This window comes from Falco cherrug, chromosome 1 (genome assembly GCF_023634085.1).
Source record: "Falco cherrug isolate bFalChe1 chromosome 1, bFalChe1.pri, whole genome shotgun sequence".
Classification (NCBI taxonomy): Eukaryota; Metazoa; Chordata; class Aves; order Falconiformes; family Falconidae; genus Falco; species Falco cherrug.
In genome coordinates, this window is record NC_073697.1 from 108,211,587 (window position 1) to 108,227,457 (window position 15,871).

Sequence of the window (15,871 nt, forward strand, 5' to 3'; positions counted from 1 at the left end):
ACGGGGGACACAGCCCTGAGCCTGCGCAAGTGATGAGCCGCTGACCCAAAGTGTGTTCCAAATTAAAAACTCTTTTATTTAAACTCTCTCCCGTTCCCCTTTCTCCCAGCCTGGAGCGATCCTGCTGCTTCCCCAGGCCCTGGGGCTAGGCCCAGCACCCGCACAGCAGGGAGGGAGGATGCTCACAGGGGCCCTTGGCACGGGGGTCCGTGCCCCACAAAGCGGCCTCGGAGCACGCTGTGCCCCACATCCCTGTGCTGCTGCACCCCTGCCCCACAGCAATGGGGCTGCCAGGGGCCTGTGCGTGGCTAACCCCCGCCTCGGGCACTGCTGTGGCGAGCAGCACAGCCCCCCCCACCATAGGGGTGCACCTCCAGAGCGGGGGAGCACAGAGCCCCCCCCAGTCCCTTCCCGGCCTGCCGGGTGCTGCCGTCACTTGCGCCTGCCAAAGATCGACTTCTTGCTGGGGTTCTTCTCACCCACACTCAGCCCAATGAGCAGACGTGCCTTCTCATCCTCCTCCTGCTGCTGGATGGTCCCGTCCGATTTGTTCTCCAGCTTTCCCCGGGCCTCTGCACCTGCTGCCGGCTTCAGGCGTAGCTTCTCTTTGATCACCTGCCCCAGGATTTAGGGGGCTCAGCACCCCACGGCCGCACCCAGGCCCCTCAGCATGGGTGAGAGCCTGAGCTGCTGAGCCAGCATGGCTGCTTCCCGCTCCAGAGAACATGCCACCCACCATGGGGTTACCACCTCCATCCTGGGCAGAGCAGCTCTGGCAGCCTCCCTGCCAGCAGCAAGGAGGCACCGCGGGCTGGGGCCCCACATACCTGTGCCACCAAGGCTTTGCGGCTGTCCCTCTTCACCGCCATGGCGAAGTCCAGCCACGTCCATGTGTTGTTGTGGTACTCCAGGCACGGCAGCACCAGGTTCAGGTCGCCCCAGTCCACACTGTTTTTCTCCCCCTAGGTGACAGGGGTATCAGGGATGGTGCCCTAGGCCACCTGTGCCCCCTCCCCAGCATGCCCTGTCCCACCAGCCCCGCACCTTGTAGCTGACACAGAGCGGCACCTGTGGGATCTTGATGTAGATGAAGGAGTTGTTCATGGCTGCGCGCTCCTTCATCTTGTCGATGTCATCCACGGGATGCTGGGGACAGAGCAGGAGCCGTGAGCAGAAGGGAAGGAGAGGGAACGCGGTGAAAGTTTATTAAATTGACTGCTGCTGATGCAAAACTCTTTGTGTTTAACTAGGAATTGTTTAACTTGGACAGGGTGCTCAGCGAGTTGAAGAACAACTTTAAGGAGCAGGTAGTGTTTGTCCTGGGCCCCCTGAACAAACAAGACAGGAGCAGAACCATCCAGACAATTATAGTGTGCAGCTGTGTCACAGCCACCAGTGGGTCACAACTACCACACTCAGGTGTCTGGCCAAAGTCCCAGCCGCGCGTGAACCTTACGAATCAAAAGACGCTGCACGCCTGCACCTGGCATAAACTTAAAAGCTTGCTTACACTACTAGGTATGTAAACTTTTTCACTGAGTAGAGGTGGGCAAGCTGCGGGACTGGGCCAGAAGCCTCACCTATGGGTGGATGCACCACATAGGAACTGCCCATTTCCCACTGGACTCCAGGTGCCAGCAGCAACAGGGTTCCCAGCTGAAGCATGGGCCTGGATGATGTTAAGGTGGTAACTGCCGATGTCTCCTTTTCTTAGTCTCTGACGCTTCGCATTATGATATGCAATCAAATCAAATCACGATTTGATGCTCTGCTGCTCTTGCTCTTTTATCATATTGCACATCACACCTAGTATGTTTCCTTTTATCATATTGCATGCTATTTACCTTTATTGTATTGCAATATAATGAACTGCATTTATTTTTATATTTGATTTGGAGTCCATTTTTGCTTGGTACACAGTCAGTCAGCAAAACTGGGGGGACAGCCAGGAACCAGCTGGGAAGGGACAGCTGGGCACTAGGCCATGGCATTGCTTCACCAGGGAGAGGTGAGAGCTGCTCTGGTGTGGTGTTAGAAAAACAAGATGCTGCAAGGATCACATCAAGCACGCAGGTGCTTGGCTGTAAAGGATGCAAATTCTCATGGCGGGAGGGAGCGGGAGAAAATGGGACAGGCAAGCGGGTGGAGGACATGGCTTCCCAGCCCTACAGCTGAGGGACAAGACAGGCTCCACAGTGGGGCTCTCCCAGATTCCCCCCTCCAGGCAGCAGCAGGTACCTCGGGTGCTTTTCGGAATGATCTCCTGACCCCTGATGTCCGATTCAGTCCCTGAGTGACTCCCTTCCCTGGGCCCAGCGAGTCATCGGCCACGATCAGCTGCCGCGGCTTCACCACGGGGATCCCTGGGACAAACAGGGTGGGAGGCGGTGGCTGGGGTCCGGCTGGGGGTTAGCCATGACCCAGACCCCTCTCCAGCTTCTCTGCTCTCTCCACCAGCTCCCCGCCTGCAGGGGAGATCATGAATCCCTATTCCTCGATGCGTGTCCTGCCAGCAGCCACCCACAAACAGATCCTGAGCTCGCAGACAGAGCTGCTCAAGGACAGCGCTTGGGTGCCAGGGAGGAGGGCGATCACGAGTGTCTCACCTGTTGTCACCAGCTTAGATTTGTCTTCCTCATCCCCCACCTCCTCCTCCTCCACATTGCGACCAGGGAAGAAGAAACCCATCATCCTGTGGAAGAACTGGTGGGTGAGCTGGATGGTGAGGGGTACCACGTTCACCTGTGGGGAGAGATGTAGAGGATGGAGACAGTGGGTTGTTTTGACATTGATAATGTGCAGCTGTGATCCTGCAGCAAAGACATAAATAACTTTGAGGGAGTATGAGAAGAAACCTGGATGAGACAGAAGCAAAGGAGGAATGTGATCTAACCTCTAGAAGATAAGGAAATGGCATGAACAGCAGAGAGTAGCCTGTAGTGAACAGCAGCTGGGTGCGTGGACAGTAGAGTTTGAGCAATAATGAAGCTTTTAGCAGTGCATGTACGGAGTATAAACTTAGAAAAGCTGCAACTAACAATAAAGGCCTTTGCTTCACAATCCTGACAAAGTCCATGCCTCATATGCCACAAAGAGAGGCAGGTCAGAGCCTGGCTGCTGGCGCCCCACCAGGACCCTACCACGCCCCAGTCCGGCACCTCAAAGTGCTCCTTGATGGAGATGCCTCCCACGGGTGGCCGGACCTTGCTGAAAATCCTCAGCGCCAGCTGGCGCCCGGACTGGCAGGAGCTCTGGGGACGCAGCACCACCTGCAGGGAAGAGGACGGGTGGCCGACATGAGGACAGGCCACCCTGGCCAGGCCACTCGTGGGTCCCCTGGGTGGCAGGGCTGGTCCCCCAGGCTGCCACTTGCCTTGTACACCGCGTTGGGCAGGAGGTTGTTCATCGTGACCCAGCCCAGTTCCAGCAGATGCTCGGCCGTGTCATCAGACTTGTTGACCTGCACACAGTCCTGTCAGCTCCGCGCATCCCGGGCCCTGGCTCAGGGGCTGCGGGTGCCACCGGCCGGCTCGGTACCTTGCTGTAGAGGAAGCGCTGGAGCTCCAGCTCGGCTATGCCCAGCTGCCCGTCCTCCTCTGTCAGGCGCCAGCGTGCCTGGGCGAAGTAGAATTCAGTCCGCCGTGCCACGCTCACATCCTCCGGCTGCTTTCGCAGCTCCATCTTGTTGGCTCGCTGCAGCTGGAAGTCCTTGAAGCACCTGCAGCAGAGAGGGAAGTGCTGGGACATGGGAGCCCTGGAGTAAGGGGGACACAATGCTGGGGAAGCCAGAGATGGCCCCTACCTGATCAGTATGTTCAGCTCCTCACTCTCCAGCTGCAGGTCAGCTTTCTCCTGGCTCAGCTGCTGCTGCAGCCTGTGGTTGAGGTCGAGCAGGCTCTCATTTTTGCTGTCATCCTGCAGGGACTGAAGGACAGACAACCCTCAGCACCCTCGTGCCCAGAGCAGGGACCCTGGGGAGCCAGGCGCTGCCTGGATGCGGGCTCGCCTTCACATTGGAGTACATCTGCTTCTCCAGCTGCCGGATCTGAGCAACGTGCTGCCTCACGGCCTCTTGCAGGTGTAGGATACTGCTGCGCTGTTCCTCTGGGTTGCTGGAGATTTCCAGCTGGAAGCGCACCCGCTGTTTCTTCTCGCTGTGCTCCTGGACATGGGGATAGGGGAAGGTTAGGATTGCCCTGGGTGCAGTGAGTGACACGGTGACCTGAAGCCTTGTGGGTACCTTGCGTTTGGGCTCCACATGCAGCAGCAGGTTGTTAACTATGTCAAGGATCATGGCATACTGTGCGGGGTTGGTGGAGATCTCCAGGTCGTGATGGATCAGTGTGAACGTATCCACAGCTCCTGCAGGAACCAAGGGCAAGTGGGGCCTCAGCATGGCCAGAAATGGGATGTATGTGGGGCCCAGCCAGAGATGGAGAGGGATGGGGAATGATCCAAGCTGTTGTTGCACTGGCTCCAGCAGGCACAGCATGTCCAGCATCATCTGGTGCACTGCCACATGGCTGGGGACCCCCCTCCTGTATGCAGCCCTCTGATCTCAGCAAAGCCAAGACAGACCATCCCTGGACTCAGCTGGCACCTGTGTGTCAGCCCAAAGCTCTACCCCCAAGACACACTGTCTGGATGTACCCACCTTCCTGCTTCTTCAGCAGGTCTTCCTTCTCCTGGTTGGCAGGAGTCTCGGGGGGCTTTATCTGCGTGGCCAGCTCGGGGTCGATGTCATGGCTGTAGCTAATATAGTACATGCGGCAGCTGCAGCGAGAGATGATCCTCTGTACCTGTTGGGTCTGCTGGGCTTCCGAGGGCTGGTTCCAGTCTAGGGACAGGCAGGGGGACCAGGGTCAGAGCACCACGTCCTGGCACACTGGGGACACCCCAGCACAAGGCTCAGAGCTTTGGCCAGCGCCTGGAGATGGCCGGGGATGAGCCAGGTGCTCTCAGCTTCACCAGCCTTGGGGTCCCACGCAAGCAGGACTGGGGCAGGCACAGCAGCCAGCTCTGCAGGCAGTACCTGTGGTGGTGCTGACCATGCCCCCCACCGCCTGCCCACTCTCCATCAGCTCCTGCACCGAGTCCAGGCTCCGTTGCCGATGCTCCTCAATATTTTTCACCTGGGGAGGCAAGGAGCCACTGCTGGCTGTCGCCGCTCTCCTTGCCTTGGCCAGGGCACTGGCAGTGCTGCCTGCCCCCCATGCAGCTCACCCATCAGAGCCCCCCCTGAGCTGCTCACCTCCAGCCAGAGCTGCCCGTGATCCCTCTCGGTGGGGCTGCTCTCTGTCGTGGCGAAGTACTGCATGCCATCCAGCAAGCAGGTCCACGATGTCTTCTGCTTCAGCGTGTCCCCATACCAGGCTGGGTGGTGCTGGCACTGCAGCAGCTGGGCCTTCGCGGCAGACACAATCACGCAGCCCTCTGTCTCTGCACCGCGCAGCACCATCTGCAGGGGGGAGAGACCCTGGGGGTCAGACGAGCCCCGGGGGCAGGCACGGCCCCTCTCACAGCAAGGCCGTGGGAAGCGTGGGGAGCAGTAGGCTCATACCTGGCAGTTGACCAGCTCGATGAGGCAGTTGCGGTTGTAGATGTCATCGGTTTGGCAGGCGGCGATGCCACACAGCTGCTCGCTGGCTCCTGACTCTTCCTCTGTGAAGACCACGAACTTGTCTGTCTCCTCAATGAGCTTCTGCAGCATGTAGGCTCCTGGGGAAGGAGAAAGGGTCAGTGTCATGCTGCGGAGGGCTGGCTGCGGGGGGTGACAGAGGGAAAACAGACATAGCTTTGGGCTGGCGTGCACATGGCTGGCTGTGGGTTCCCCCTTGCTGCCCTCCCTGCTGTGCTCACCCCCCGAGGAGGCTCTCTCGGGACGGCCGCTGGTGATGGGAGCGGTCACTCTGGCAGGGATGGAGTGAGCAGAGAGCGGGCCCCGCTTCGGCTTCTTGGCTTGCAGCTGCGTGTCAATCTTCAGCCCCTTCAGAGCCTCGGTGGACAGGTTGCGCTTGAGCACGGCTGCTTTCTTGTAGCCATCGTAGAGGCCGAAGGCAATGTCCCGGTTAGTGGTGGTCCAGGACGCCCGCAGGTCCACCAAGTGTAGCTGGTGCGTGTGGAAACCATCGTCTCCATCCCGCAGGGGCAGCTCCTGGGCACAGAGGGTCAGAGCCTCAGCATGGCAAAGCCACCCCCCCCAGCCCCTGCCCACAGACCTCAGGCACAGGGGTCGGGAGCCCCGCAGGGAGGGTGGGGAGCAGAGCCCTCAGCAGGGACCATACCAGGGATGCTGCGGGTGGAACAGGGCATCCCTTTGGCCAGACCCTCGGGAGATCGGAGGTCCTGCAGGTCTGTCTCCTCTCCAGCCAAATCCCCACCCACAGCACCCAAAGACCAAGGTCCCCTTGTCCCAGGGGGATGCCATCAGGCTGGCACAGGCTGCCATGCCTGACACGTTTGCAGCAGTACCTCCTCAGCCGTGCGGTTGCTGTGCCGCTGGTAGGTGAGGGAGGACAGGCTCAGCAGATGGGTTTTCTTCACCAGGGTGTCGAGCCGGTGGTCGGCGTTCTCATCGCAAGTGGAGGCCATGAGGTGCACAGTGACCTGGCTCAGGTCGCTCACCATCTGTGTGATGCTCCACTCCGAGATGAGGCGTCGCATCACCGTGCCGGCTGGGGGACAGGGAGAGGGGTCAGCCGGGACCTGCGCAGCCTGGTAGTGCTGCTGGCAGGGTCCCCACTCACCTTGTGGAATGAGCCGCTGGGTGCCACGAGTGAAGATGTGCCCTTGGCAGCACTCCACCTGGATCCCCCGCTGCTGGGCGAAGGAGGCCCAGTAATGCACCTGCGAGGGAGCAGACAGCAGGGGCTGAGAGCCCAGCGCGGGCAGAGCGGGGAGGTAACACCAGACCCCCACCCCCAGGACTTGCCTGCAGCCGGGGGAAGAGCGCAGTATACGACAGCTGCTTGTAATGCTGCCCCAGCTTCTTCTTACTGGGCCTCAAGTTGTTGAAGAGCTTCCCACGGCAGATGGGGCGCGTCACACTGGTCCACGTGGCCCAGAAGTTCTGCATCCAGCGGAGGGTGCTGCTGTAGAGCAGGATCCGGGGCTGGGAGTGTTCTGAGAATATACCTGCCGTCAGCCCGCACTGCGGGGCAGGGACACGGCAGCACCCAGCCCAGGACTGAGAAGGATGACCAAAAGCAGCATGCCCCACCCTGTCCCCCTTGGTCCCAAGGGATCCCTGGGACATTGTCACCCACCCTCACTGGGCCGTGTCAGGTCCATCCGGATGGAGAGGTTGAGGTTCTCGGAGCGGAAGGCACGGTAGGAGTCGTACTGCTGCCCCACTGGCACCTCGGGCAGGAACTCAGGGGAGCGTAGCACCACGCCGTGGTGGTCATGGGGGTTCCCGTGGCACAGCCACTGCAGGTCCAGCGTCATGCACAGGTCAGGCAGGTGCAGGAAGCAGCAGTCATCATACCTGAATGGGGAGAGAGACCCTGGTTACCCCCCAGCGCTGGTGGCAGCCCCCGTGCTCCTGTGCCCACACTCACTTGGAGGCTGTCCGGACATTGATGTCCAGGTTGCCCTTGAAGACGAACTGCCCTGGCTTCCAGTGGAAGGAGAGGTGGTTCCACTCCCAGTGCATGTTCTCCGTGGTGTTGTAGGGGTCCTGCAAGGACAAGCGTGGAAAGAAGCAGGTGTGGGCTGACCCCACGCCGCGTTCTGCTCCCTTCCCCAGTGGCACCCACCTCGGTGGCCAGCTGGTGCAGGTTGGCCTGTTCAATGTCCATGTGCCAGTCCCCGTGGAAGAGAAGGCGGCTCTTGTCCCACCAGGGCAATGGGGTGCTGGGGTCCTCTGAGGGCTTGGTGAGGAGATCCACGCACTGGCCGATCAGGGTCCAGGCTGGGTCCCAGCAGGGTCCCCACACGATGGTGTACTGGGAGATCTCAGCTGGGGACACAAGAGGTTGGCTCAGCCCTTTGCACGTCCCACAAAGCCCCATCCCCACCCCGGCATAGAGCCCCCTCTGTCCCTCCAGCTCTTACAGTGAAAGTCGTGATAGAACTTCAAGGGTGGCATGTTCCTCTCCACTGTCGCATCCCCCCAGGGCAGGCCCAGCTTTAGGACCTGGCAGCGCCGGGAGCAGGCCTGCCCGCACTGCTCGGCTCCGATCAGCCGGCCGGAGAGCTGCCAGTTCCGGATCTCAAAGAGGTAGCGAGGGTAGTCACGGATCCGCACTGCAGGGTGGAGGAAGGGCTGAGAGATGGGGCAGCCAAGGGACACTGCCCTGCTCCCCCACTCTGCTCCACAGCAGGAGCTGCTGTCCTGTCACATCTCTGCTCCCTTCCCGCTCCCTTGAACCTCCAAAAATCATTTTCTCTGCTTGGTTACACATCACATGGTGCCGGCAGGTCCCTGTCCTGGGAGCCCAGGCCACGCAGCTACCATGCCATCCTCCAAGGGCACCCTCACACAAAGGGACTCACCAAAGAAGCTGCCAACTCTGCCCTTCATCATGCGGCACCACTGGGTGACCATCTCCAGACCCTCGGGGGGGAACGGGCTGACACCATCTATGTCCCTCATCTGCTCCAACACACGTTCTGTGCCATGGAAGGACTCATCAGCCATGGCCACCAGCTCCAGGTGGGCCAGCGTCCAGGTGAGGAGGGCCCTCCGCATGGGCGTGTTGGCATACAGGCGCCGCGAGCGCTGGATGTAGATCTCTATGTTCTTCTTCTCCAGTGAGGCGTAGAGCTCCTCGATCTTGCGGGCAGGCAGCAGCTCGCCATGCTGCTTGCGCAGCGCGGCCACCTTGGCATCCAGCAGCTGCAAACGCTTGGCGCTCTCCTTGCTTTCATCCTTCATCAGCTCGTAGTTGTCCCGTAACTTGACCTCGAAGACATCATCCAGGAAGACCCAGGAGAAGTGCGTCACTTTGAGCAGGAGGTCGGGGGGCAGCGCCGTGCTGGCAGGGTGCCCACGCCGATGCAAGCCTTTCAGCCACTTCTGCACACCCACGGCAGCATCTAGCGTGTGGGAGAAGTCGTACTGGTAGGGGAACTCGATGGTCACACTGGCAAAGGAGAAAGCCCAGCCACGGTTGCGAAGGGTGCGCAGGGTGGGGAAGGCGCAGCGGTGCAAGATGACCTCTTCCAGCTCTGGCAGCAGCTTCACCTCCACCTCCTTGAAGCTGAAGATGCTGTGTCCGTCAAAGCCAGCGGCCAGCTCGGGACAGTAGCCATGCAGGGCACCGCCGTGCCAGCTCACAGAGGTCCGTTCAGCTGCCAGGCTGATGTAGTTGGCCTCAGAGACAAAGGCTGTGAGCTTGGCAGAGCTCAGCTCCAGTGACAGGGACAGGAGTCTTTTGGGGGGGGTCCCATCTGGCTGGAGGGGCCCCGGTATCTCAGTAGGGGTGGCTGGGTGGGATGCTGGGCTCTCTGGGGGCAGGGAGGGAGATGTCCTGTGGCCGAGGGCGCTCTGCAAGGCTTCATGGCACTGCAGGGTGGCCAGGGTGTGATGGTACAAGTGCATGTGGTCAGGTGGGCTCCACAGCACTGCCAGCTCCTCGCCGCACTGCACCTACAGCAGAGAGAGCGAGCAGGCACCAAGTCACTGCCAGGTCCAGCACAGCCCCACTTTCCTCTCCAGCGCCTTTTGGTGCCAGCCAATCCTCCCCCTGCCCCAGCCACCCCGGTCCCACCGTCTAGGATAAAGCAGAGACAGGACACCCAAACCAACCTCCAGGGAGCGGATGCTGCTGTGGTACGTGACGGAGAGCATGGAGAGGTTGGCCACTGGGTTGGGGATGGCAGGAGCTTTGCAGCATGGCTGCATCTTCTCTGTGATGCTCTTCACCAAGGCCAACACCATGCCCTGGACGCTGACTGTGCAGCTCTCAGCACTCCCCAGGATGGTCAGCGTGTCCAGCCGCAGCTCCAGGGCACCTAGAGAGATGGCACGTCAGCGCTGGTGGCACAGAGGTGGCACACCACAACACACCAGGTTCCTCTGACCACAGGGCTGTTCTAGGACAGTCACCCGGGATCAGCCTGGATGCTACTTACCCACTAGGGCTGAGAGTGTGAAAAGGTTCACATCCTCCACCTTCAAATCCACCTTCCAGAGCAGCCCCCAGGGCTCGCTGGAGGCAGAGAGAGGCTGCTTGGCAAGCTCAGCTCCGTGGGGCCGCAGGCAGAACAGGGGCAGGACCCTGGCCAGGCACTCGGTGCAGGTGTCTGACGACTCCACTTGCAACCCCCGGATGGTGCAGTCCAGGAAGAGTGTGTCCGACTGGGCACTGGACATACCCAGGGGCTGGTTGTAGCTGCCCTGCAGGACAGGGGCAGGACAAATAGAATGGTCACTCTCAGACTGCAGGATGTCCCCGGGCCACCATGCGTCCCTGCACCACCCACATGGAGTTGAGGACAGGCAGCTCCCTGCTGAGAGCCACCCTCACCCCTTCGGCTCACCCCTCACCTGCAGGTTGAAGGAGTCGAGGATGAGGGCTTCTCCCCACACATGCATGTTGGGGGGATGCGGGGCACGCTGGATGTGCGAGTCCTTGCCCACGCGCCAGCAGAGGTGGTCCACGGCCAGCACCGCTCGCTGGTGCACGCTCTGCGGCCGCAGGTGCTGGTAGTCTGCAGGCAGACAGGAGGGAGGGGAGCGGGCAGAGCTCGCTGCTGCCTGCCCAGCTGCCTCCAGATAGGGGCAACCCAGGCAGGGGTCCACAACCCCTGGCCAGAGATAGACGTGGGCAAGCACAAAGGTGGCACAGCTCTCCCCATTCCTGTCCTGGTGCCCCTCTGGCAGAGCCACCGACTCCCAGGAAGAGCCCAGGAGCCACCCTAGTGCCACCTGCCAGCCCATACCTGCAGAGATGGAGTTGAAGCCCAAGGCAAAGGGTGGCGTGTCCCCCAGCTGCACTGACACATTGACATTGGACAGCGAGGCGCACAGGATGATGGGTGCTATGATCTGGGGATAGCTCCTGCACGGGACAAGCAAGGACAGGCTGTTCCCGAGGTGCTGTGTCCCACAGAGCCTGGCAGGGAGCAGGCCCAGAAGGGCACCCTGTCCACATGGATCCCCAACCGCCTGCCACCCTCCGGACCAGCCATCTCATCCCACAGGCTGTGCACAGGGTGGGGAAGGTGCTAGGTGCCGGGGCACCCTACCGGAGCACGGCAGGCAAGAGGAAATGAGCTGCAATACCAGCAGCTGTGCCAAGGTCAAATTTACCTTCCCTTGTGCCCTTGGCTGGGCACAGGTACTGCCCGGCACCTGCATTCTTGTGCCAACAGGCCCAGCCAGTGCGAAAACTCTTGGTGGCGGTAGTGGATGATGCAGGTGTTGAGCAGCACAGCAGCTGAGAGGTCAATGGCTGTGACCTAGGGCAGGGAGAGGGCCAGGTGGCAAAAAAACTTGTGCCAGAAGCCAAACCAGCCACCCCTGGGGGACTGAAGCATGCCCAGTGCTCACTCACCTGCACACTGGTCTTCAAGGAGTTGAGGCACACGATGCGCTGGCGGCTCTGGGACAGGAGAAGGCCATCTGCGGAGAGACAGAAGCAGAAGTGATGGGTGGTGGAGGGCAGTGACAGCAGCTCTGACCCGTGGGCACCCTCCTGGCTACTTGCCCTCCAGCTGGAGCTCTACACTCATTTGGTCCAGGTCTGAGGTGGGCGTGAAGTTGCGCAGTGGGATCTGCTCCTCTTCATGCTGATATAGAAACTGCAGCAGCTTCAGGCTCCAGGTGAGGTGCCTGTAAGAAGCAAGGAGTCACTGCCAGAAAGGAACTGTGCTGTCATGTCCTTCACCTCCCCATCTCTCATCCCCAGCTGACTAGCACACTGGCATGGACAAAGATACCGGCCAGCACTCAGCTGCAGCCCAGCCCAGCCCTCTCATCCTGTCAGAGGATCCCATCAGGCTGTCCCACCAGCTCACATGCCTCCCTCCTTCCCCAAGAGCCTGGCCCCAGGCCAAGCTCAGTCCTTCCCGCTGGGGTGAGCTCTCAGACTCACTCTCTTCGGTCTGGCAGAGCAGGGGATAAGCAGGGAACAGCACAGTTGTCCCCAAGTCCGTGTCCCCATGGCTAATCAGGGCTAGGCCAGCCTCCCTCTCCACCTGCCTCCTTACCTCTTCTGGCTGTTCATAGACAGCACCACGCTGGTGTTCTCCAGCTTCACCTCCACCCTCCTGGGGATGAGCTGCAGCATGTCCCTGCTCAGCAGGGACAGGGACTCCCCAGGGCCTGGGGACAGACACAGAGTGACAGGAAGGCCCAACCCCCCAGGGTGCTGCAGTGGGACAGAGCTGAATCTCTCTGGCTCCAGTGCAAGTGTAGGGGCTGGCACCCCCCTACCCTGTCCCCTTCCCTGACCTGTGCGGGGCTGTTCCTCTGTGCTGCTGCGCCGGGCGCCGGCAGTGACGCAGCGCAGCAGTGGGCTGCAGAACAGCCCTTCGTGCAGCTCTGCCTGCAGGGTCCGGACGCGCAGCCTGACGCCCACCAGCCGCCGCTTGCTGCTGATCTCCAGCGAGAGCGAGAGCGCCAGGGCCAGCTCTGCCAGGCAGGTGTCATCCTGTATGGGGACACAAGAAGTGCGCAGGGAGCCACCCAACTCCCTGGCAGCAGGTGCTGTAGGTGAAGTGCTGGGCACAGCAGGGAGCCCAGAGACTTGCAGCATTGCCCAGCCTCGCGGACGCGCTGGAACAGGTCCCCAGGGTGTCCCAGAGAGCCAGAACCCAGGCTCAGAGTGTTGAATTTCTGCCTTCCCCAGTACTCACCAGCTGGCTGCTCCGGAGGACTTTGCTGTTCACCTTTGTCAGGCTCACCTCGCAGGTCAGGCTGAGAGCAGAGAACAGACGGAGGATGCAGAACCTGCTGCCTCCTAACCAAGCCCCTGCCCTCTCTTTTCTGTGGGACACAGGGACCCATTAGGGATTAATCCCATTAGGGCTACGAAGATGATGAGGGGACTGGAACATCTCCCTCATAGGGAAAGGCTGAGGGAGCTGGGGCTGCTCAGCCCAGAGAAGACTCAGAGCGCATCTTATCAATGTATATAAGTATGTTAAGGATGAGTGTCAAGAGGACAGGGCCAGGCTCTTTTCAGTAGTGCCAAGCAACAGGACAAAGGGCAATCGGCACAAACTGCAACACAAGAAGTTCCATCTAAATATGAGGAAAAAGTTATTTTACTTGGAGGGTGACAGAGCACTGGAACAGGCTGCCCAGACGGGCTGTGGAGTCTCCCTCTCTGGAGACATTCAAAACCCACCCAGACACAACTCTGTGCAACCTGCTCTAGGTGAACCTGCATTAGCAGGGGTTTGGACTAGATGATCTCCAGAGATCCCTTCTCAAGCCTGATCACTGTGTGATTCTGTGACCCAAGTCCCTGCTCCAAGGCCTCCCAAAAGCAGAGCACACTCTGTGCACAGTGCAGCAACTCGTCATTTGGAGAACACACAACTCAAAACTTCCCGTGAAGGAAAAGGGACCAGACCAGCCTCAGAGGAGGTTAATGTGTCACATCACAGGTAACATGGGATGCTGCTGGGTGGGATGGAGAGAGGTGAGACACCACGCTGGGGTCAGAGGAGTCTCCCTGCCCCCTGGGACCCAGGGCCAGGCTGGGGAGGCAAAGCGGGGCTCGAGCACAGCGTTACCTCTTCCCATCGCCATTCAGCAGGAGACGTGTCTTGCTGGCGTGGATGTGCCAGAGAGACTCTGAGGTGGCCACATGCAGAACCATGATGTTGATGGAGTCCATGTGGATGGAAAAGAGCTGGGGGGAAGGTGCTACTGTGAGGGGTGTCCGACAGCAGTGCAGCCCACAACAGCCCCTCACTGAGCCAGTGCCTCACCTGGCTAAGGAGCCTCAGCAGGGAGGGTTTAAGAGTCAGGTCTGTTCTGCTTTCATTTCCATCAGCATCCCTGGGAGCCTCAGGGATGGACGGCTGGAACCCAGGGCCCTTCTGGAGATCTGTGCGGATTCGCACCTCGCCAAAACACAGCTCAAAGTAGCGCCTGTGGAAGAACAGCATGGGCAGCTTACAGGAGCTGGCACACAGCACACCTGGCCTCATTGTCAGGGATGTCCCCCGCCCTGGGGACATGCAGGACTGGCACAAGGGCATCAACAAGACACTGCCACCTCAAGGAAGAGTGATTCACTTCCACACAGAGCAAAGCACGGGGATATAGGGGCTGCAGAAAGGTGTAACGGCAGCAGAACCACAGTCAGTGGGGCCAGGAATAAGCCAGACCCCCCAGGAGAGCAGGGAAGGAGCTGGGGTGGGTGTACGTACGGCAGCTCCCGGCTCAGTTTACTGGAGATCCAGACGTTGTCTATCTCCTGCAAGGACACACAGGTAGGTCAGAGAAGAAACAACCTGGCTCTGCCTTGTGATGCTCATCCCATTCCCGCTCTGCTCCCAATGCCTGGCATCAAGCAGGGAGCAGCCCAAACCCCCAGGTTTGGCCGTGGGAAGGGCCTGGCACCAGCTGCGGGGCTCTGCAACTGCCGCTTGGCTGCAGGGATTTGCCACCAGCCCAGAGGTGACGGCAGCCACCCTGCCTGCCCTCATCCGCCAGCGACTGTCCCTCGCCTGGGCACCCACCACAGTCTGCTGCTCCCGCTGGAACTTGAGGCTGATGTCCTGGGCCCAGAAGAAGCCGAAGGAGCCGATCTTCAGCTCCGCATGTAGCTTCTGCCGGCACCAGGTGATGGCCAGGCGACACGCCAGCCACCTGCGGGGACAGGTGGAAGACCAGGGTCAGCCTCCCCCCTGGGGCTGGGGACCCTCTTTGCCTTTCAAACACCAGCTCCAGCACCCACAGCTGGATGGGAGCTCCCAGGGTCCGGCCCTACCACCACAGGTGCCCCAAGCTGGGGCAGAGACCCTGCAGGGTCACCCCCCACAAGCCTTGACACCCCCCCCACACCTCAGTCCTGAGGGCCCCCCTTGACCCCCCCACCCCCCTGACACCCTCCCACACCCCTGCAGCCCCCCCATGCCCTGCACACTGCTCCTCCAACCCCAGGACCCCCCAAACCCCTGCAGGCTCCCCCCACCCCTTGACACCTCTCCCTCAGCCCAAAGTCCTCTTTATCCCCCTGCTGTCCCCCCCAACATCTCCCCCTCAGCCCTGTGAGTCCCCCCACGACTCCCGTGGGCCCTCTGACTACCCCCCTCCAGCCCTGTCACCCCCCCAAAGCCCCCTGGCACCTCACTACCAGCCCATTGCCCCCCTCTTGACCCTTGTGAGCCCCTCCCAGCCCTGCCCCCCCCAAGCCTCCTGCCACCCCACTGCCAGCCCTGAGGGGGCTCCCCTTGACCCCTGTGAGCTCCCCCCAGCCCTGTCACCCCTCCAAGCCCCCCTACACCCTTGTCACCCCACTGTCAGCCCCACGGGCCCCCCCTTGACCCCTGTGAGCCCCGCCCAAGCTTTGTCACGGCCCCAAGACCCCTGCCCACCCCACTGCCAGCCCCATGCCCCCCCCCTCTGTGACCATTGCGACCCCCCCCAGCCCTGCCAGCCCACTGCCAGCCCCACGCGCCCCCCGTGACCACTGCGACCCCCTCCAGCCCTGTCACCCCACTGCCAGCCCCATGCCCCCCCTCGTGACCATTGCGGCCCCCCCCACCCCGCGTAGCGAGTCCCCCGTGCCCCCCCCCGGCTCTGACCGCGCCAGCAGCCCGGCGAGCAACGCGACGACGACGAGGCAGAGCAGCGCAGCGGGCAGCGGCGGCGGCATGGCGGCCCCCCGGCCCCGCTGTGCACCCCCCGCCCGCCCCGGCCCCGGCCCCGCCGCCGCCGCCGCCCGTGGGGCCGAGCGCCCGCGCA

At 61.2% G+C, this 15,871-nt stretch overlaps 1 protein-coding gene across 1 annotated transcript; it reads right to left on the minus strand.

The window, feature by feature from the left end:
* Positions 1–51: 51 nt before the first annotated feature.
* On the minus strand, positions 52–15,865 carry BLTP2 (bridge-like lipid transfer protein family member 2). Its single transcript, XM_055717263.1, has 39 exons — positions 15,712–15,865; positions 14,644–14,773; positions 14,332–14,378; positions 13,888–14,050; positions 13,690–13,808; positions 12,805–12,865; positions 12,401–12,599; positions 12,157–12,271; positions 11,655–11,779; positions 11,502–11,569; positions 11,258–11,406; positions 10,888–11,006; positions 10,493–10,656; positions 10,078–10,342; positions 9,752–9,957; positions 8,497–9,592; positions 8,056–8,247; positions 7,758–7,960; positions 7,560–7,678; positions 7,266–7,486; positions 6,932–7,122; positions 6,747–6,846; positions 6,472–6,674; positions 5,860–6,154; positions 5,561–5,718; positions 5,252–5,458; positions 5,033–5,132; positions 4,655–4,837; positions 4,241–4,362; positions 4,007–4,162; positions 3,803–3,924; positions 3,538–3,718; positions 3,374–3,460; positions 3,159–3,269; positions 2,607–2,742; positions 2,239–2,363; positions 1,045–1,146; positions 828–962; positions 52–615 (listed from the first exon to the last, which is right to left on the minus strand). The coding sequence occupies exons 1-39, from the start codon at positions 15,780–15,782 to the stop codon at positions 433–435; spliced, it is 6,729 nt and encodes a 2,242-aa protein (XP_055573238.1). The 5' UTR covers positions 15,783–15,865; the 3' UTR covers positions 52–432.
* Between the last annotated feature and the right edge of the window lie 6 nt (positions 15,866–15,871).

Coding starts and splice junctions, on each gene's coding strand:
- BLTP2 (XM_055717263.1), bottom strand. CDS start 15,782: ATGCCGCCGCCGCTGCCCGCTGCGCTGCTCTGCCTCGTCGTCGTCGCG. Junction 7,487..7,559: donor AATGTCCGGACAGCCTCCAA/GTGAGTGTGGGC, acceptor CTCCCCATTCAG/GTATGATGACTGCTGCTTCC. Junction 5,719..5,859: donor CGAGAGAGCCTCCTCGGGGG/GTGAGCACAGCA, acceptor CTCCTTCCCCAG/GAGCCTACATGCTGCAGAAG.